Source organism: Rousettus aegyptiacus, unplaced genomic scaffold (assembly GCF_014176215.1).
Source record: "Rousettus aegyptiacus isolate mRouAeg1 unplaced genomic scaffold, mRouAeg1.p scaffold_m13_p_3, whole genome shotgun sequence".
Taxonomy (NCBI): Eukaryota; Metazoa; Chordata; class Mammalia; order Chiroptera; family Pteropodidae; genus Rousettus; species Rousettus aegyptiacus.
Genome location: NW_023416306.1, coordinates 165,449,278 through 165,471,243, shown reverse-complemented (window position 1 = coordinate 165,471,243; position 21,966 = coordinate 165,449,278). Strand labels below are relative to the sequence as shown.

At 49.4% G+C, this 21,966-nt stretch overlaps 1 protein-coding gene across 5 annotated transcripts in view; it reads right to left on the bottom strand.

Moving 5' to 3' along the window:
* Nucleotides 1-341: 341 nt before the first annotated feature.
* The window catches only part of SLC24A4 (solute carrier family 24 member 4), a 139,711-nt gene continuing 118,086 nt past the window's right edge, over nt 342-21,966 (bottom strand). For 4 of the 5 annotated variants that reach the window (XM_016145458.2, XM_016145462.2, XM_016145459.2 and 1 more), the window contains 5 exons: nt 18,357-18,523; nt 14,015-14,129; nt 9,975-10,087; nt 9,470-9,535; nt 343-8,434 (listed from right to left, as the gene is read on the bottom strand). In XM_016145458.2, the coding sequence (XP_016000944.2) occupies nt 8,282-8,434; nt 9,470-9,535; nt 9,975-10,087; nt 14,015-14,129; nt 18,357-18,523 (614 nt within the window). In that variant the 3' untranslated portion in view covers nt 343-8,281. Of the gene's footprint in view, nt 8,435-9,469; nt 9,536-9,974; nt 10,088-14,014; nt 14,130-18,356; nt 18,524-21,966 lie in introns of all 5 variants that reach the window. The other variant, XM_016145461.2, reaches the window with a different exon arrangement.

Sequence of the window (21,966 nt, the reverse complement as noted above, 5' to 3'; positions counted from 1 at the left end):
GTTGAGTAAAAGGCTTGTGATAAATGTCAGTTTCCCTTTATTGACGAATTTTTAAAAACGTTTTCCTTTATTGGTTTTTATAAGAGCAGAACAAGTTGCCCAGCTCCATGGGCTCTTCAGTGTCTTCCTTGCTGTGCCCTGCCCCTGACAGAGGTGCCTGGAGGTGTGCTTTAGGAAGTTTGGGTTCAATCCAGCTGCCAGTAATTAATGCTGCATTGGACGAGGTGATGTTGAGGACCAGAAAGGAAGGTGTGGTGTCCCCTCAACCCAGGGGTCTCATCCAGAAGCCTCAGATGCAGGCAGTGCAGGGGGTGGTCCTCATAGGGACCTGGGTCTAGGACAGGGCTGGCTACGTGATTTGTGGGACCCAATGCCAAATGAAAATGTGCTACCCCATGCTCAAAACGTTTGTAAATTTCAAGACAGCTACAGCAGAGCATTAAAACAACCATAGGACCCTTCCAAGTGTGGGACCCTCTAAGCATGGGCTCTGTGACTGCATAGGTCACATGCTCATGAACCTGGTCCTGTCCTGGGGAGCCCAACACCTACTACCTCGTCTGGACTGGGCAGCCCCGGGCAGTGGAACGAGACGTGGCTTCTCAGGCTGGCCTGCACGGTGAGCAGCGGAGATCCTGCGCACCGCATGTCTGCTCTCTGCACCCTATTTTCCCCATCTGTGAAACGAGGACAATACCTGTCCTGTGTTTCACTGGCTTGCTAAGCCAGGAGGTGCCAGGTGGACTGTGGGACACCGAGATGCTCAGAACCAAGAGCACGTGGCTGCAGGACCCACAGAGCTTATTGGACTGGAGTTACCAAGGCAAAGTCCTTCAGACATTATGGGCTGACTTTAACAGGAAAGAGTTAAACAAAAGGGGTTTCTGACTAATTTTCTTCTAAAGTACAACTTCTTATCTAAAGTAGAACCTGTGGGAAAGATCTTTTACAAGTATTTTTAAAAATTCGACTTCATCGTGGACTGATATTTTTAAGTATAATAAAAAACTAATCAGAAAAATGCAATGAAAAAACATGTTCGGACATAAAATTACTCCTCATATTGCCAAACTTTTTTTTCTCAGTTTCTATACTTATCTTGTTGCCGACTGAGTCTTTGAGACTGTGCAAGCACCCAAGTCACACTTTGAGTAGGACTCACCTACTCACTGCTTAGAATGGACCAGGAGCACTGGCATCACCTGAGAACTTGCTAGACATGCAGCATCTTTGGCCCCATGCCATTCATGCTGAGCCGGAATCTGCTTTTTCATAAAATGTCCAGGTGATTCACATGCATGTTCAGGTGGTGGCACCTGAACCAGCTAGGGCTCGGGAGACTTGCAGAAGAGGAATTAACCAGAACCTCTCCCTTTAATCTCGATGTCTCATGACACAAGAGCTGGTGGCATAACCTTATCCTTGCTAGGCAATTTGCAGGGCTCAGTGCAAAAATAAAAGCATGGGGCTTCCCTTTCAAAGAGCATTAAGAATTTCAAGATGGCGACAACGGAGCCTGGAGCCCTTCTGAGTGCGGGGCCCTGTGTGATTGCACGGGTCCCCTGTCCGTACAGCGGACCTTCCTGATGAGGCAGGAAAGAGTTGGGTCATTCTGGACTCATCCGCACTAGCTAAGTTATGAGATTCCTGCTTCGTTTCATTCATTCCCAATCATCATAATGAAAAAGCTCCAACCCTCATCCTTTTGAAGTTTATTTTTTTTTTCTCAATAGGCAAATATAAATGGTTTCAAATGGCTTATTCCAGTGTAAATCATTCTTTGAAAAAATACAAATATGTATGTGTCTATTAGAACACGAATGGAAGCTCTACGTAGGGAAAGACAGCTTGTGCTCATTTATTTTATTGACAGTGTACAGATTTTGATATATTGCATTACAATACTGACTGCTAGATTTCTTAGAAAGATTTAATTCATATTTATTCTAGATTTTTCTTCACAATAAAAATAAACTCATGCCAGTGTGTAGTAACCAATAATATCAATTCATTCAAATTTAATGACAGTTTTATTAAACTAAGAATCTCATATCACAGAGCATTCACAGTGCAGGAGGTCACAGTTGTTGAAAAAATAAATAGCAGGATAAATATATTTATTATTTACAACTTTTTGACTCACTGCTCCTGCTTCGCCTGTTAGAGAGGATGCAGAGATGGTAGCCTTCAGCCCAGCAGGCCAGAAAAGTCTAGCGGAGGACTCAATGGTGTGACAAGTTCTAAATTTTGGTTGTTTTCAAGGGGGTTCTTTTAGGACACGAGAGCCCTCTGATTCTACTCGCCTGCTGTGTGGTAGGTCATGGCCGGGCCTCAGAAAGTTCACATGGCCCAGCAGAAACCGTGCCCAGCCCACCTCTTGGGCATCTGGGAGGGATTTGCCTGGCCTGGCCTTGCTCAGCCCTTTCTTGCAGGGGCTCCGGGCCTGGCCCCATCTGGCTGGCAGCCCTCTTTCCTCTCTCTAGGTAATCAAGGCTCTCTGTATTCAGACACCCAGCAACTACTCCCCGCTGACAGCAGCTGGAGGCAAGACACATGCAGAGGGCGCCCTGCCAAGAAGCGTGTGCTCTTAACCGGACATCCAGCAGCCCAGAAGAGCACTTCCCTGAGGAGGCTCCCCGAGAGCTGGCCACAGCGGCTCAGCCACTGCTCTGTCCATTGGGTCCCCAAATATCCTTAGTCCAAGCCACATGGAGGGAACTCCAGGAAGTGGTCTATGTCTCAGGACACCTCTGGAGATGAGGGCAGGGGTGCCCCAGTGGCCAGAAACAAAAAAAAGAAAACCTATCAGAATATCTGATTTGGAAATACAGAGCTGCCTTGCTCATACCCCAATCATGTTCAGTGGGAGGAAACGCCTCGCTCCTTCTGTTAAAGGGCGCTGCGTGCCCGCCTGGATACCTAGGGACTGTGGAGAAGGAGTAGGGAGGGCTCTGTTGTCTGGGACCCTCCTTTTATGCACAAAAGCTGATCATAACAAATCATGCAACTCGAAGCCAAAAGCTGCACATACTCTCTCGATCGCTTCAAAAACATTGTTTTCCAGTGGCGGGGTAGGGAGGGTACATACTTTCTCCAGGATTAAGGGTTTCTTTGGCCTCCATCTATGGAAAAATCTGAACCGACATGTTGCATAAAAAGCAACTGTTTGAATTCTGGCAACGGTGGCAATAGGTATGGATTATGCCCGCATTCGTCATTAAGCTTTTAACCAAGGAGCAGCCAATCCAGACGCGTAAATCTAACCGATGGAAAAGCCATGACCAAGGGCCGGACTTCCGCACAGGTACAGCAGGTATTTCCGGCTGCCCCCCAGTGTCCCCTGTTCCATACTGGGGTATTCAGGCGGCAGATGTTTTCCTAGAGAGGAGGATGTTCTCAGCCCTGTCAGAAGTGTGTGACGGATACGCGGCCTCGACAGCTGGACACCGACACTCTAAGAGGCGACGAGAAGCCTCAGACGTCAGTAAAAGGTGACAAGAAGCATGGCCACCGGCCCCCGCCGGTGTGGGGGGATTTAGCAGATACGAATTGGAGCAGGGAGCTATTTGTCATTGAAAAGCTGGAATTTTAAAAATCACCATAAAATTTCAGAGCTCTAAGACCACTCCTCTGGCTCCCCTGCTGTGACGGGGACACACAGCTCTGCCAGGCGGCAGCAGAGTCTCCCGAGTTCACGCGGGCGTCCGTTTCCTCTCGGCTGGGCAGCATTGCGACGGGCCGGACAGTCTCCCACCGGCCACCGCGCCTGAACTGAAGTGTAACACCAGTCCCTATTCAGTTTTCCTTTTTAAGAGGCAAATACAACCACCTAAATCCCTTTTAAAAATCTGTGCCCTTTGGGGAACGTTCTCTGAGGCACAGCCAAGGGGCCCCAACGAGCTAGACTGGCCAAAGGCTGGGCTCAAAACGAGCAGCAGAATCTGTGTCCCGTCCACGTCCTTTGCCTTGCGGGCTGGGCTCATGAAAGGACCCTGCCCCCCTTGTCCTATTACCCACGAAACTGCCACTGTGGGGATGATACACCCAACGTTGGTGGGGCTCCTTCACTCAGCCACAGAGTGAAAAGCCAGAGGGAAAATGCTCATACTGGGTCGGTCAATCTGCAGGGGCTGGGAAGGCAGCGCTTTGGGTCCAGGGTTGGGGTGGGGGATCATGGACTTCCTGCCATCATTTTCAGAAATTTCTGCAAGTTTCTATGGGCCGCGACATGGCCACGAAGCTGCTGAGACATGGACCACCTCAGGTGCCCTGGATGCATCTGCTAACTGCCTCCAAGGGAGGAAGAGTCTCATGAAAATCATTATTCAGAGGGCATTAGCGAGACCCAGGAATATTTAAATCACGGCACACGGGAACAATCTCCTGAGGATTTTCACCCTCACAGGCAAGTTCTTTTGTGTGTTCAAGCCGGAGCCTGTCACACATGCAGCACGGCTGTGTTTTCGAGCCAGGGAGGAACATGGCCTAGGAGGGAAGGAGAGGTGGGGGTGGGAGAGAAGAGACCAACCCAGGCCCTAAGCGCCTGCTCAGTGTCAGGGCTGGAGAGGGCCAGGGCTCACTGAGGAGCACCCATCCCAGCTTTAGGGTGCTGCCTCCCCCCTGCTGATTCCTGGGGGAAAGTCCCCGAACATGCAGCAGAACACACACTGTCCCAGCACCTGAACCCCGCTGGCACATTTCACATCTGGGGAAGGAGAGAAGGAACAGTTCCTCTTCCAGTCCACCTTGCCTGTGTACACCCCCACCTTAAGGGGAGGGCTAGGATTCAGGGAGGAGAAACACCAGGAGGAAAGTAGGGTGTCAGGAAAGGCGGCCGGCCGCCCACCGCCTTCCCGGGTTCCCAGGCTGTATATGAGGCCAGTATCCCTGAGTGCTGGGCTCCTGCTGATGCCATAAGGCTTACAAATCCTCATCGAGAGGGAGGAGGAGCAGTTTCTTTCCTTGGGACAGAGACCCTGGGCAGCCCAGGAGGGGGGCTCTGGTCAAGAGTCTACAGGATGCTCTAGAGCGAGGCGCAGGCACATCCCTCCTGGTTTACCTCCAGGAGGGTTAAAGCCTTGTCAGCTGCTTGGGTCCATAAAGACCGGGGACAGACAGGCAGAAGCAAGAAACAGCCCTAACCGGTCGCGGGAGATGAGCGGGTGAAAACTCCCAAGGGCGGCAAAGTCTTTGCACACGGATGAGAAGCACAGAGAAGCAGATGAGAAGCTGGCCGCCATGACAGGAGGGGCAGGGGCGGAATGAGTCTGCCCTGCCCCTGATGCCCGGAACCATGAGTCTCCCATGGCGGCTGACCCAGAACCTTCTCTCCTCAGGGCCAGGTTCTCAAGATACCGCATGCCTTCTCGCCCGACCACGCCTGGAAAACTCCAAACCAGAAATCGACGGGAACCACCTGCTCCTGCTGCTATCGACATTTTCCTATCCGAGTGCAATGATTCGCTTTTCTTTTCTGCCCCATTCAGAAGAGCTACATTAATTTTTTTAATTGCCTATTTTTGTAGCAGTGTAATTACCCTGTGCTAATTAGCTCTGGGAATAAAATAAAGGAAGTTATCCTGTGTAATGAGAAAAGCATTATTTTAAAATGAAGGGTCTAATTAATCAAGCAATTCTTTAAACTTGTGATGGAAAAATATTTTAAAAAGAGAATTTTTCACCTACGGTATACATATATATATATATATAGTTTCTTAGATGCAATAAATGCATAGCTTCTTCAAAGAAGTTACATTGGCACGTTAAAGTCAAAAGAGAATTAACTAGCAGTGTTCTACATATTAAAAACATGATTTTTTAGTCTCAAACTACGACCGCAGTGTACTTTATAATCTCAGAAGGACCCTGCTGAGGAAGACGTGGGTAACTAGAGTGTGTTGTTCTCTGAAAGCTGCACACGTGTTCTGAAAAGTGGCACCGGCGAGCCATCGCGGGGGCCACGCGACCCGTGCCTTGCAGCTAAAAATGTCTTTTGGTTTTTCTCAGAAAACAAATAGGACCATTGAATAGGGATAGAGTTTAGGATATGAGCTGGGACACCAATATTTGATGAAGTTTTAACTCAAGAAATGAGAACAAACCACAAAGGCAAAAATGTACCCACACCTACCCCCTCCTCCCCACAAGGGTGGCCGACCCGCTGGATTGGTTGAGCTGGGCGGGGTGACGATCTGGAGCTTAGCCCCGCCTCTGCCACTTACTAGACATAATAATGACCTAGAGACACTTGGCCTCCCCAAGACTAAATGTTCTGGTAAACAGGGAGAATAATCCCCTGCGTAACCATAGGGAGGTTCTGAGACTCAAGGTAGAGACCAGCAACACACTCCGAAACCTGAGGAGCATGAGACGAGGGGACCAGGCCAGCTGTGCTAAGAGGACACAGTATCCCGAGGGCTCTGAAACCTCTTGTGTCTAAAGCTTAGGTTGATGGCCTATGGGCTCCTCAGCCTCCTGCTTAGCTAATTTCTTAGGAAAATTACACTTATCCTCAACTTAAAGACCACTGAGGCCTGTATCTAGGGAGAGCAATGAGAAGAGAAGCCTTCGCATGGCGTGGCTACGAACACTGATGTGGCTCCAGACTAGACGTCTGGCGACAAATTCCGGCCCATCACGGGCTCACCCTAACGTAAAGGACACCAGCCGGACCACTTCCTCCTCCTGAGATTCAGGAGGCTTAATGGGAACAGACCCGAGTTACACCCCGGGTCACAGCCTCTGTCTCAGGAAGGAATTCGCTATTGGATTTCAACTCATCACCAATGACTGGTCATTGATGAATCGCTAAAAACCTTCTCTCCTCACACCATCACAGGCAATTCCCACAGTTCTCCATGCAAAATATCTCAATATTAAAAGTGCATCAGATCTGATAGACTTTTGCAATAGAAACATTAAAAAAATAAAAACAAAAAACACCTCTATACAAAATTAATTGTGCTTTCTTTTGAGAAACCACGAATGGTTTGTGTTCATAAATCTTTTTAATATCTATCTGAGAACTAGGAAGCAGTCAAAACTCGTTTTTAATATTTTCCTGATTTTTAAAATCAGCCTCCCATCCTTGGCCTTTCATGTGTAGCAAACTACAAGGTTCAAGAAACTTAAGCTCGACCAACTCCAAGTTATGGTTTTCGTACTTGCCTGCAGCTAACCAGGGAGAAATGTGTTTGTTTTCCAGGAAACCTGTCTTCTTGTCATTAACCGTTAGCCGTTCCAGTTCGGCAGCTTTGAAATTTGCTGGGCATACACACAACTGGGTCTTTCAGCAGGAGGGGACTGAGAGCGGAGCGTTCACAAAGAAATGACAAACCCAAAGTGACAGTCGCATCGCGTGGAAGGTCTGGGGTGTAAGGCTGTAAACCACACTCTCCCCCGCGTCTCTGAGCGAGCCCTCGTTTGGATGTTAGTCTTTCGCTCTTCCCTAAATTCCAGACCAAACGTCTCGATGTCCACGCAACGCGACGCACACAGGATTCGTTTTCCGTGTTACCTTTTTGGTCCCCATCACGGTCCTTATGTATAGAATGATATTTTTCAAGTATGATGATCTTTTAGGATATTTTATTTTTAATATTTCATTGCTCATTCTCTGAATGCATCAATAAAAGTGATAAGAATATTGTTTGTTTTTTCCTCTCTCTCTTCTGCTGTGAAAAACTGTTTCCATTCTTCCAATTTTTTTCCAGAAAAAAGGGGTGGACTGTTTGCCATCACGGCCTCAAACCCCCGGCAGGTTGAGGCCTTGGCCCCTCCAAACCGTGAGCAGTTCCGGCAGAAGTCGGAGGCTCTCAGCAGCGCACGCTGCCTAAGGAACTCACACCCTCTGAGCCAGAGGGGACGTTCAAGGACAGCGTTCCTATTTTGCACTCGCCCTGGGAGAACTCACATTCACTGACCACCTCATTTCTGAGGATGCTGCAAAACAGAAAGACAAACTTCACACAGACGTCCTTCTGACTAAGGTGTCCAGGAAACGTGACACACACATCCTGTGGCGGGCAGCTCAGAGGTCTGCAAAGCTGCTCCGACAGCAGTCCCTGAATCTTGCCTTTCGAGGGGCAGGAGTCCAGGAGGAAGAGGAGGACGCCCAGCAGCCTGGCCCGTGACCATCGACCACGGCGGCTATTCCTTCCAGTGTAGGAAAGGACAGACTGTGGCTGCGGGCGCGGGAGGGACCTGCGGTGGGGGAGGGGAGAGAAAGGAGGACGCCAGCGCCGGTGTCCGGAACGGCTCCCAGCCGGGCTGTGGCTCAGCTCTAATCATCTTCTCGACACATCGGCAAGTTGACAAAGGTGAAGACGTTAAACTCTATCATTATTGAGAAGCACAGGAAGATGGCATAGAGAACCAATACGTAGATGCCCAGCTTCCGGTCCAGTCTCCACTTGTTTAGATGGATGCCGAGCACCTGGAAGGAGAGGGAGAACAAGGACTGGGCTCAGGTACGGGGAAGTCCAAGAGACCTTTTTATTGGAAAACTACACATACACACAATGGGCCCCAGAACTTTATCCAAAATGTGGAACAGAGCAGACAGCTGCTGCTGGGCATGTCCCTGGTTTGACTGGAGTGAGCCCTGCAAGCTTGAGGTTTGTCCGATGGAAGATGGAGGCCCTGAGCCAGCTCCGCGGACTCCAGGGACACCCAGCAGCTGCCCTCAGGGAGCTGACCCTTCCATCTCGGTCTGGGCACCAAGGTCCTCCCTGCCCGGGGCTTTTCCAGCTACAACAAGGGTCTTCCGCTGTGTCCTCTCTTTGCTTCGGAACTTTTTATTCTCAGCACTCTTCAAAAATACTTCCAAGGCTCCTGCTGGCCCCCAATCTGCCAAACATCAGCTTGGACCACGTTTCTCTCTGTCTCTGTCTCTCTGTCTCTGTCTTTCTCTGTCTCTCTGTCTCTCTGTGTAGACAGGTCAGAGCACATCCTCTTTCTACATTCTTTCCAGACTCTCACACACTTCCCTACACTACCTTCTTTCGAGGAGGTGTCCCGTGAGCTGGGTCATAGTTAGCTCATCAGACAAATGTCATGGGTCCTATGGAGATGGACCAATCTGAGCTCAAATCCCAGCTTTGCCGTTGCCTAACCCCGTGACCTCCGGTGAATTACTTAACCCCTGAGCCTTGGTTTCTTCTGCAAGACGGGAATGTAAGGTGGTTGTAAGGACTGAACAAACAAGCAGAGGTAAAGAGCTGAGCACAGTCCTGGGCACGGGAAGCAAGGGGGCCTCAGTACTCCTATGTGCCGGTCCTGAGGCCTGGCCATCGTGCCCCCATTCGGCACAGATCGAGTCTGGGGATATCTGAATTTTTCTGCTTCCTCAGCTTTACCCTCACTGCCAGGGGGAAGTGAAAGGGGCTTTCAGAGACATGTAAGTGACTGGGCAGAATCTGATGAAATGAAATGTGCGCGAGGCTTCCGTTTTGGGATTGGAAAAACTCACGGTGAGTGCCACGGAGCCCAGCAGCAGCACCACGGAATAGACCAGCCCTCGGCTGTTGATCTTCACCTGGAAGAAACAGACACACGTGCCCTGAACCTCTGGGCTGTCCGGGCCCCACCCACTCCGAGAGCCCGGGGCGCCCTGGTCATTCCTGCCCGTTTGGAAAGCAAACGGTGTGGTCACGGTGAGCGTGTGGCCGAGGAGGGCCGTGTCCCTGGACTCTGCTTATCTGAAGAAAAGGACCAGGCGGGGACGGGCATGACAGTGAGCTGAGATGTGGGGCGTAAGCGCCAGTGGGTGCTGGGCACGCCTGGGCTTCCCCCGGCAGGCCCCCCTCAAGCTTTTCTGGAAGCCTTCGTGGAGAGTGGGTGCCAGGGAGCCAAGGAGAAGCGGGCAGTGTGTCCCCTGCAGCCCTCGGTGGAGCAGGGCCAATGCCACCGTCACGCCCGTACAAGGCCCACTCCCAGCATCCGTCGCGCTAACTAAGGAGGCGAGAGGAACTCACCGTGGACCCGTGATTAATGACCATGGTCTGCAGGCCCCACGGTATGCCCAGTCCCACCAGGATGTCGAACACGTTGCTCCCTATGGTATTAGAGACCGCCATGTCGCCAAGGCCTGGAGGGGACAATCGGCGTGTGTTACTCATCAGGAGCAGGTCACTGGAAACCCCTGTCCTTTCCTGTAATTGCTCTATTTCTGCCATTCCTTAGGAAAGAACTCCTTCTTCATGGACCCCACATTTCTAAAACCCTTTTATGAGGCCTGTGACCCACTTCCTTCATGAAGTCTATGGGGGGCCTGTATGGGCTGAACTGGGACCCCCTCAAGATTTATACGTTAGAGTCCTAACCCCTAGCGCCCCCAAATGTGACCTTATTTAGAGATAGGATCTTTACAGAGATACTCAAAATGAGGTCATTAGGGTGGGTGCTTATCCAGTATGACTGGTTTCCTTGTAAAAACGGAAACTTGGACACAGACGGCACGGGGAGAGCATCATGTGGACACAGAGACAAACGCCCACAAGCCAGGGAGAGCGGCCTGCAGCGCACCCTCCTCTGAGCCCTCGGCCTGCAGGGCGCCCTCTTCTGAGCCCTCGGCCTGCAGGGCGCCCTCCTCTGAGCCCTGGGCCTGCAGGGCGCCCTCCTCTGAGCCCTGGGCCTGCAGGGTGCCCTCCTGTGAGCCCTGGGTCTGCAGGGCGCCCTCCTCTGAGTCCTGGGCCTGCAGGGCGCCCTCCTCTGAGCCCTGGGCCTGCAGCGCGCCCTCCTCTGAGCCCTCGGCCTGCAGGGCGCCCTCCTCTGAGCCCTGGGCCTGCAGCCCCCTCCTCTGAGCCCTCGGCCTGCAGGGCGCCCTCCTCTGAGCCCGCGGAAGGAACCCGCTCCGCCTTGCTCTCGCACTCCCAGCCTCCAGGACCGGCAGAGGGTAAGTTTCGGGCGTTTGTGCCTCCCAGCGTGTGCTCCTTGTCACAGCGGCCCCAGGAATCCAATAAAGAAAAGGCCTTTGCTAGTTCCCCGGCCAGATCTGTCAGCCGACGTTCCCTGAGGTCCCACTATGTGCTTCGCCTCATTTAACACCCCTCAGTTGCTCTGGGAGGGAGGGGGCATTGTCCTCACAGGGCGGATGATGAAACTGAGGCTTGGGACGTGCCTGAGGTCATGTGGTCCAGCGTCCTTCACACCGAGCCACCAGATCGCTGTGGCCCAGGCGATCGCACCGTTTCCCTGGCTCGAATGACGGGGTGTCGGGTCTTATGCCCCAGTGGCTTACAAAGGGCGAACTCTTTTCTCCCAAACACACTATGAGGGTCTTTGAGGGTGGGAGCCATGTCATCCATCATCTTCCCCTTCCCGCCCCATTATGCAATAGCATGGCAGCCGCCCACCTGAGGAACCTAATCACTTGAGGGGTATTCGCTAAAAGCAAGCTTTTATCAATAAGACTCGTGCTGGCTGAAACCCATTCTAACCTGGCCACTTAGCCCTAATTTGGTCTGACGGTCGTCATCTGGCACACATACGAAGGTTTGTGGAAGGGACAAGCCTGAAACATAAATGCTTGTGACCGTAAAACTGCTCTGGTCGCTAAGAAGCCTGTAGCAACTCAGAGGAGCATCTGGATAATGGACTCATCTCCGTCCGAGCACCACCCCGCGGCTGCAGCCAGGTCGCCTCCTCCTCCTGCCCTGCTGCTGTCATCCGCTGACCTCCAGGACATAATGCCTCCTTCCTCAAGGGCCTCACATGCTCCCCCGCTGCCTACCTCGGGCGCTGCTCAAACTCTGGGCAGCGTCGTGGTGAGGGGCGGCATCTCTGAAAACCCTGCCTGCCAGTCTCCCGGGCTCTGGCGTGGCAACTGTTTCGGCCCAGCCTCTGGCCCTGGCGAGGGGGCGGGGCTCGCGGGACGGGTCTGGAGGCAGCAAGGGCTGGGCAGCGGGGAGCAGAGCTGCTCGGGTCTGGCGGGCTTCCCGTTTTACACAGGTGCTGCCCTCAGAGGAAGCTACGGGCACCACTTCCCACACTTGAGGGGCACACGACTCACTTGTGGGTCTTGCTAAAAACCGGATTCTCTTTCGGTGGGGCCCAGGGTGGAGCGTGAGAATCTGCATTTCTCAAAGCTCCCCGTGAGCCCAGCCTGGACCACACCTAAAGCTGTGAGCCTAATTAGGGGGCCTTGGATGCAGCAGCTCGGGTCAGAGCGCCCTGCACGGCGCCCGCTTTGTGCAGTGGACCCAGGACAGCGGTTTCTGCATCCTCCGCCTTCGAGACACTCCGTGTTTGAGTCACGGCGGTCGGATCCTCCGTCAATCACATCAGTGTCACCCTTATGACAACTCTACACTCTATGACACCCTTGCGGCAACTCCCACCCCTGCCTCACCGTCCCTCGGTTTCTTTGCTTCTACACTCAACAGGAGCCACTCTGAGATGACATCCTCCCTCAGAATCCCTGTCCCTTGTTCCTGGACGACCAGCGAGGGCTCGTCCCCAGAACCTTCCCACAGCGCGGGTCTGCCTAAACCTCGGTTTTGGACTTCTGGCCTCGAGGACTGTGAGAGAATCATTGCTGCTGGTTTACGTCACCCGGTGCGGTTACTTTTATGATGACAGCCCTAGGACACTGAGGGGCAGCGAGTTTGCCACCCCAAAATTTGCCTTTTTGGGGGGATATTTTAAGCTGGTTATTTTCAAGAAACAAATGACTCAAGGAACACCTCTGACCCCCCCAACTAACTGCCTAAAAGGATTTAGAGAGAGGATCTGCTCCAGAAAGGACGCTATCACCATGGACAGACAACTGAAGTTTAAAATGACCCAGCGTGTGCTAGGCAGGGAGGACCCGAGCAAGGCCCGCTCTGTGTCCATTAAAGACGGCCTGGCAAACACACATGCCCCAAACATCTGCTTTTCCATCTCCATGGGCATCGCCTTCTTCCCCCTTTGGAGCCCCAAACAATATCATCCCTTTCCTGACCCCAGCCCCTACCTTTCTCCTCAGCTTAAGACGGCATATGAGCTTCAACTTGGGGCCCATATTCTCATGGCGTGCCCGTATGTACATTCATACTTAAATTTGGCCATTTTCTCCTGTGAATCTGTCTCATGTCAACTTATTAGACCGGACAGAACAACAAAGAAAAAGGGGGCATTCCCCCCTCCCCCCACAAAACGGATACACTCTGCCCAGAGACACTCCATTAACTTCCGTCCCCCTGGGCTGCTGTCCTCAACTGTCCCCGTTCTCTGCAAGGCTCCACCTGCCGTCTCGACTCATCTTCTCTCAGGACCGACCAACCAGCCAACCAACCAACACCCTCTCCTATCTTGGAAAACGTCCTTTCCCTCTCTCCAAAGCCGACTTTCTCTCTGGGTGTCTCTCTCCTCTCCTGTCGCCTCGGAGATTTCACTCCATTATTTGCCCCACCCCCCAGCCCCCCAAGACTTTCGAACTTTGATCTACAGAGGGGGATCTGTGCAAGTCCACGCAGAGACACCATCTCACCTGCAGAAAAGGGGCAGTAAAAAAAAAAAAAAAAAGGCTGGCTCTTGACAGCCCTTTTGCCCTGCGATCTAAGCTCATACAGGCTCTCTTCATCGGGCTGAACCCGGGTCACTCCGTAAGCCCCAAAGAAAACCCACCGAACCACCCCGAACATACACGTTCGAGAACCTTGAAGAAGCACAGGCATAAAGTGGGAGGTATGGGGCATGCCCACTTTGCCTTCCTGGGACCAGAACATGTCTTGTCACTACCTCATTTGCTCTCAGAAGTCTGGGCTTTGGCTCTGTTCGATCTCACGTTGGTGATCTCAGAACAAGTTCATCGTGATTCAGCTCCACGCACGCAAATGCTTCTAGAGGTCTTGGTAGTACTCTCCCCCTGGGTGGAATCTGATACATGTGCGCTCCAGACATCACGGTTCCTCCGCAGCCCCACTTAACCCCTACCCGTCATAAGCTCCGTGAACTACGACCCGGGCAGGGGCGAGGGGCCCTGCGAGGTGATGCCGACGGCTGTGGGGGCCGAGGCTCGAAGCGTACGTACCTTGCCTCGCCACGATTAGGCTGGCCATGCAGTCTGGAACGCTCGTGCCTGCTGCCAGGAAAGTGATGCCCATGATGACGTCAGGGATCCCAAATGTGTATCCGATAATAGTCACCTGCAGGAGAAGGGGAGAAAAGTTGCTTATCCTCCCCTGAGTGTTTTTAACTTGAACATAGTACTGCTGCAACGAATTAAAACAAATCTGGAATGCGATTTTATTTTAAAAACATCTTCTGAGTGTTTTTTTTTTTTCTGATTACATGAGTAATATGCATTTACTGTTTCAAAAAGCTTAGAAAATAAAGTAAAATGAAAATTAAAAATCACCTGCCGTTTCTCAAGACCCACACGCAACCACTATTAACACTTTCCATCAGCCAGTGGTTCTCAAATTTGAACATGCAGGAAAACCTCTGGCGGGCTTGTTAACATGCAGCCTGCCAGCCCTACCCTCGGAGCTTCTGGCTCCGGAGGTCTGGGGCGAAGCCCAGGAATCTGTATTCCTCACATGTTCCCAGGTGGCGGGAACCCTGAGGCCGCTGGTCTGCGAACCCATTTGAAAACTACTGCTTTAGAATATATCCTTGACCTTTTTGGTGTATTAAGAAAATGAAATTAGATCGAACTAGCAACATAGATTTTGCAACATGTTTCATGTAATAAGAACACATTGTGAATATCTTTCCACCTCATGTTCATCTACTTATTTTAAACTGATATATACATTTCATTGTATAAAGTTTACGCTAATCCCTGACTGTCGGGTATGGAGGTGGTTCCTTTTTCAGCTCTTACAGTATCACTGCATGTAAGTAACGTTTATTGAGCACTCCGTGTGTTATTGGGTCCTCTTCCAGGTGTTTTACTTCCATGAACTCATATACTCTGTTATTCATACCTACCGGTGAGGGAGGCATATTACGGTGCCCATTTTCTGCCTAGGGAAACTGAAGATCAGAGAGGCTAAGTAAGGACACCTGTGGGCCCGAAGCCGGTGAGCAGCGAGCGGGCATTCCAGGCCAAGTCTTTCTGACTTTAAAGGCTGTGCTCCAAGCTCACCATCATGCTGTCTTGTGTGGGTAGCTTGGGGATTCTCATTTGACTAGCTCCTTAGGATACGTTCCAAGACTAGAACTGTTGGATGGAAGGACATGATGCACAGTCACGTCCTCCTCTGATAAAAGTCTGACCCTTGCGCGATGGTTGGGGCCTGGAGCAGCAGCCTGATGGACAGCCCTACAAGCAACTGGACAACCCATTCGAAACACACTTTAGCTCTGGCTGACCTCTCCATCTAGAAAATGAGAACAGCAGCATTTGAGGGTTGTTTGCATCTCAGCTGATGGCTCCGATCCCAGCAAACGGCTGTGTGACTTAAGACAGCTGGTTTGCTTCCCAGCCCCAGCTCCCTCATCTGCAAAATGGGCTCGTTAACAAGAATTCAGTGAGACTATGTGAGGTGACAGAGTAAGATGTTCATAGACGTGTGTTTCCCTTCTCCTCTAATTGCTAGTCTCGCAGCCTATGGGGGCAGAGAATACAGCGGTGATCAGATTCACAGGGCTCGGAGGACCCCAGAGCACGTGCTTTCTAAGCGCAAGCTCAGCTCTGGAGTGCAGCCAGGGCATGTGGACTAAAATGACATCTGTCCCAGGACAGGGCTTTGCAGAGGAGTTCGAAGGTGTCCTGCTCCCCAAAGGGAGTGCTCAGCTCAGCACCCCCAGGCTCAGAGCGAAGGGCACACCAACGTGCCTGCTCTGGGCTATGCAAGAAGAGACACACTGACTCAGCAATCCTTAACCGATGCTGGGCATGAAGATCTCCACAAGTACGAGCAGGCTGTGGCTGATGGTGTTTAACAGGTGGTACCCGGCATCGTAAATACCGGAACCTAGGTTATGTTGGCATTACTGGAGATGCCTCCATTTTTGTCTTAAATCGCTGAACTTTACATGGCTAAGAAGTTGAAGTATGGAAGGATAGAAGAAAGGCTGTACACACACACACACACACACACACACACACACACACTCACTCACACACACGCCCATCCAAGGTGTTCGGGATCAGAGATGCTGCCTCAGTGTCACTTTGTCCTGGACCCAACCCTGGACCCTCCAAGCCCTCGGGATGCTTAGTCTTCTTTGGTCCTCAATCTTCCCAACTGTGCAAGGGTGCTGGCCAGGAGGATCCATTTCAAAGGTCCCTCTCTTTTGACAATGACATTCATAAGTCCCCCCCACCCCCCACCTAAAGCCTTGGGGTGAGAGATGTGAAAGGTGGTGGGGGAAAGGGGTGAGCAGGTAAGACCTCGTTGCTTCCTGGTGCCCTCGCCAGGGCAAAACGAAAGTCAACGTTTGCGTGGCCGTGAGGCCAGCACTTTGCACTTAAGTAGAAATTAGGCGCCCACGTGGCACTTTACCACTTTCTAGAGTCGAGGCCTTGCATTCTCCCTACTGAGGCCAGCTGAAGTTCAAAACCACAGGTCAGAGGGCCCCAGCAAGGTGGTTCCTGTGACGCCAGCCAAGCCATTTGCTAAGGCTCTGCTTTAAGAAGCGGGGGGCGGGGTGCTATTAAATGTCCAACCTCACTGCTCATTAGAACTAATCTAACAATGTTGTTATTTTCGGTAGAGAAGAAAACATTTCACACATTCATTAATTTGATCCTCCCTACTTCTCATACCCGCACTTAAATGCCATGAAATACATTTTTTACTTGCAATGTCTTTTTGGGCAAAGTGCACATTAGTAAGAGAAATTACTAGATTTTTTTTTTTTTTGTCAAATGTAAAGATGGGCTGGCCTTTAACTCTACTCAGGAAATTTTAAGTTTGCCAATTTAATTCATTTAAGGCATAATTTTCACTGTCTTCGATTGTCATTCTTTTCTGTGGGTGGGGTTGGATAGCAGCTACTTCCAGTTCTTCCCCAACCCCAACACACGCACACATGCACACAAGCGTCCGCGTGCACATCCATGGGGATTTTAAGCTTCGTCTGAACAAAGCACGGAGCAGTCAGTGTTGGCTGCATGTCGTGGTAAACACAGCTGATATTTACAGTTGTGAGCAACTTGCCACGCTGCAGACTCAGATCATGGTGTCTGAACACACAGACTTGCTAGACAGTGACGGTTGTCCCCACTTTGCAGAGGGGATGACCATGGCTCAGATAAGTTGAGTCACTTGCCTACGTTTTATGGTTCCTAAGTGGAGGAACTAGGATTCAAATCCATTACCATGTGACTACACAGCCCTTCTTTCCCCACTGAACTCTGGGCTCCTCTGGGGTTAAGGGAAAGATGGCCCGTGTGCCTCTGAAACCAAGATTTGCTTGTGCTCTCTGCGGCTGGCATCGGGGGCTAGTGGAGAGAGAAATGACTGCACGGATACCTCCAAGGTACGGACGGCTGAACAGGTGAGCTTCACAGCAACAGAAATGCAGCCGTCCTGTAACCACCTGTGTGGAATGAGGAGAAAGGGGCGAGGAGGGACCCTCCGGGGTGGTCCACAGAGCAAGGGGCGGCGGTTGCTGCCTGACCCAGCCCAGCCAATGAAGGTTTGACACATGGCCGGAGGAGCTGACAAGAAGCTGTGCTACTGCCTTTCCACCTGCAAAACTTCAGTCCGAAAGGCATCTGAGAACTCCAGCAACTAATCGAGGCAGTTCAAGACAGTGGTTGAGATCATGGAGTCAGGAGGAGAATAGACCAGGGTTCTAATCCCAACTCTAGAACTAATGATGTAACTCATTGTGTACTAGATGCTAATTGTGTGACTAACTGGGCAAATTATGCAATCTCTGTGCCTCAGCTTCCTCATCGGTAAAATGGGCATAATAAAAACGGTTGTTACAAAGACTAAAAGGAGTTTATATAAAACTTATACATGTGCCTGAACATCGAAAGTGGGGAGGAGCAGCGCTTGGCAGGAAGCCGAGAAAGGGCTGATGGTGTTCATCTCCCACTGGGTGCAGTCTCCCTCACCTTCCCCTGGGGACCCTGGAAAGGAAGGGGCCCTGGCGACAGCCCTCCAGAGCTCTGTACAGAGAGCCCACATCATCCTCGCCACGCTCCTCTGCCCATCCCACCAAGGCGGTGCATCTCAGGCTGCCCTGTGAAGGTTCATCTCCCTCTGCCACACCTGCACTGCAGGCAAGCACCTGCCGTGTCCATCTGGGTGTCCCTGGCACATAGCATAGTGGCATGCACCTCCACTGGAACCCCTTTCTACTGAGAAATAAGCTGAGGTCAGTGAGGCTGGTGACCTGCCAGCTCTCCCGCCCCTAGCAGGTGCCAGGCAGGGTCTGTCCATCCAGCCCACCCTGCTGCTACCACTCACCAGCCACACCATTAGGTAGGAGAAGACGGCGATCCACAGCGTGGCGGTGATGAAGGTGACCATGAAGAACTTCTCCCAGCGAGGCTTGCTGCAGTTGGGGATGGTGACGCACAGGAGGAAAATGAGTGGCCAGGTGAACACCCACTTGACTTTGTCTCCTCTTGCCTCTGCAGTGGGATGTGGGGCAGGGCCGGAAGGGAGGGGGAGAGAAACACACACTAGGTTACACACCTGTTGGTTTATCTTTCAAGCCAGACAAGAGAATACTACCAATGTGTCTCTGTGTGACTGACCTCACAGAACCACACATGTATTATGCCAGCCCGAAAGTGATCTTAGCAAGACGATTCATTAAGTGTTTGTCAGTCAAAATCCTTCATTTGATAGAATAAGGAAAGTAAGACCCGGAGAAAGAATGGGCTTGCCCAGGAGAACTTGAATAGAGATCTGGACTATGGATGGAGAATCAGACAGACCCGGGCTGGCATTCCAATGATCTTGAGGAATCCCATCGACTCCACTTCCTCCTCTGACAATTACAGTTGTAGTAACAATAAGGTAATAATTAACACAGAGTATTTGCCATGTGTACGAGGCACTTTACCTTTTGCATTTAGTAGTTTATCAGTTAAATGGAAACATTATCTCTTTTTCAGTTGTTGCAAGAATGAGGTGATATAATGTACATAAAACATCCAGCATGGAGAGCCCAGCACATAGAAGGTGCTCTGGAAATCTTAGCTCCTTTACTCCAAGGTCATACGCTCAGCCTGCGGTAGATGTAAGACTAAAATGTGAGTGTTCTGGCTGGCAGGTATGACCTCACTGGCCTCAACCATGGGAATCCACAAACAAGTCAACTGAAAAAAGTAGCCTCCACAAGCCACCAAGTGCAACCGTGTGTCCGTAATAAGACACAGAGTATGGGGTGTGCACATGCAGCCTCAAAACCAGCTTGTCAGAGATGGTGGTGGGAGGACCTCTGAAAATCCTCTCCAGGGAGCTTCGTGGAGTTTTAACTTGCACTATTTCCATTTCATCTCAATATCTCAATAGCTAAGCCTTGAAAACCAGCAGCCTGGCACCCACCAGAGGGGGTAAGACACGGTTGAATCTTCTAGGTCTATTCCCAGAGAGTGAGCCTTATTTGACCTGTCTAGTTGCATTCCTGGAAGACCCCACTTCCAAGGCTATTTTTATTTTACCTGAATTAGAGCTCGGACCCTATGAATAACCTTTATCTTGTTGAAAACAATCATAGGCGACTGTTGAGCATCGCACTGCCTCAGGTGCTGAATAACAGTTGAGACAAACAATAAGTGAACCAAAAAGCCTTTTTAAAAAAGCCTGGGGATGAGTTATCTACAGAGGGCTTTGCAAAGCTCCTACATTCCTCCAGGAATCTAAAAACCATGAGCATGCATAGGACTGTGCCTACGGTTATTCTCATGCTCAGGAAAGACTTGAGAATGCCCTAAGCTTTCACCTCTGTCTAACATTGAGGCTCTGAGTGAGCAAGAAGTAAAGACAAAGATGGAGTTGTAAACTGCCTGCTTGAGTGTTGAAGATGCGCCTCCGAACACGCAGAACCCTCAGCCATGCCTGGGAGACTTAGTGGATCCAAGTGTCTAAGGAAATAAATAACCGTGCAACCATCAGATGGCCTTAGGCTAACCTAGCAGATACATCAGTTGCCACACACAACAATGATTACAGACTTTATAAAACTTATTTGAGAAAAGCCACTAAACAAAAACAACTATAAATAATAACAACAAGTAGATCCGGGAAGGGAGAATATGTTTTTTAGAGTTGTCAAATTTTATTATTTCAAATGCCCAGTTTTCAACAATAACAACAAATTAGGAGACACACAAAGAAACAGGAAAGTATGGTCCAGGCACAGGAAAAAAAAAAAAAAAGAGCCAATAAAAACTATTTCTGAGGAATTCCAGACATTGGATTTACTAGACACGGACTTTAAATCAGCTCTTTTTAAATATGCACAAGGAAGTTTTTTAAAATGTCTAAAAAGCTAAAGAAAAGTGTGAGAATGATTTCTCACTACAGAATATCAATAAAGAAGTAAAAATTAGGAAAAAAGAGCCAACAGAAATTCTGGAGTTGAGAAGTACAATAACTAAAATGAAAAATTCACTAAAGGGGCTCAATAACGGATTTGAGAAGGAAGAAGAAAAACATCAACAACTTTGAAGGTAGGTCAGTTAAGATGATCTCATCTCAGGAACAGAGAGAAAACTGAAGAAAAATAAATCGGCCTCAGATACCTGTGGCACACCATCAAACGCGCCAACATATGCATTATAGGAGTGCCAGAAAGAGAGGAGAGAGAAAAAGGGTCAGGAAGAATATCCGAAGAATTCATGTTCAAAAACTTCTCAAATCTAATGAAAAACATTAATATATGCATATGCCTTTGTTTCAAGTTGACATGAACATTCTCCAGGAGAGACCATATGCTAGGTCATAAAACAAGCAACAATAAATTTAGGTTTTAAATCATGCAAAGTATGTTCTATAACCATTCCACTATGGAAGAAATTAGAAATCAATAACAGAAAGAAAATTGGAATATTCATAAATATGTGGAAGTTAAATAACACACTCCTAAATAACCAATGGGTCAAAGAAGAAGTTGCAAGGGAAATGAGAAAAATACTTTGAGATAAATGAAAATGAAAACACAACATACCAAAACTTATGGGATGCAGTAAAAGCAGTGCTTAGAAATTTATAGCTATAAATGACTATGTTAAAAAAGAAGAAAGACCTTAAATCAATGACTTAACATTCTTCCTTAAAATACAAAAATAGTTGAGCAAATTAAATCCAAAAAAGCAGAAGGAAATAAGATTAAAGTAGGAATAAATTCAATAGAAAATTAAAAAATGCACTAATGACAATAAAATTTGGTTCTTTAAAAAGAGGAATGAAATTGACAAGCCTTTGGCTAGACTGATTAAGAAAAAAAAAGACTCAAATTACTAAAAACAAGAATGAAAGAGGGTTATCCCTATGGATCTTGCAGAAATAAAAAGAATTATTGAGGAATACAATAAATAATTGTGTCCCGACAAATTAGATAACCTAGGTGAAACATACAAAATTCTATAAAGACAAAAACTAGCAAACCTAACAACAAAAAAAGAAAAGCTGAATAGATTTATAACAAGTGATTGACATAGTAATAAAAGAACGTCCTTTAAAGTAAAGCCAGGACCAGATGGCTTCATGGTGATTTCTACCAAATGTTTAAAGAAGAATCAGCAAGAATCCTTCACAAACTCTTCCAAATGACAAAAGAAGAGGGAAAACTTCCCAGTTCGCTTGATGATGCCATTGTTACACTGATATCAAAGCCAGACACCAACAGTATAAAACTATAGACCAATATCCCTTATGAAGACGGATGCAAAAATCCCTAACAAAATCTGGCAAACTGAATTCCAACAACATGTAAAAATGATTAGACACCTTGACCAAGTGAGATTTATCCCAGGAATGCAAGTTTGGTTCAACATATGACATTCGATCAACCCAATATACCTTAACAGAATAAAGAACAAGAGTGGAATCACGTCCACTGAAG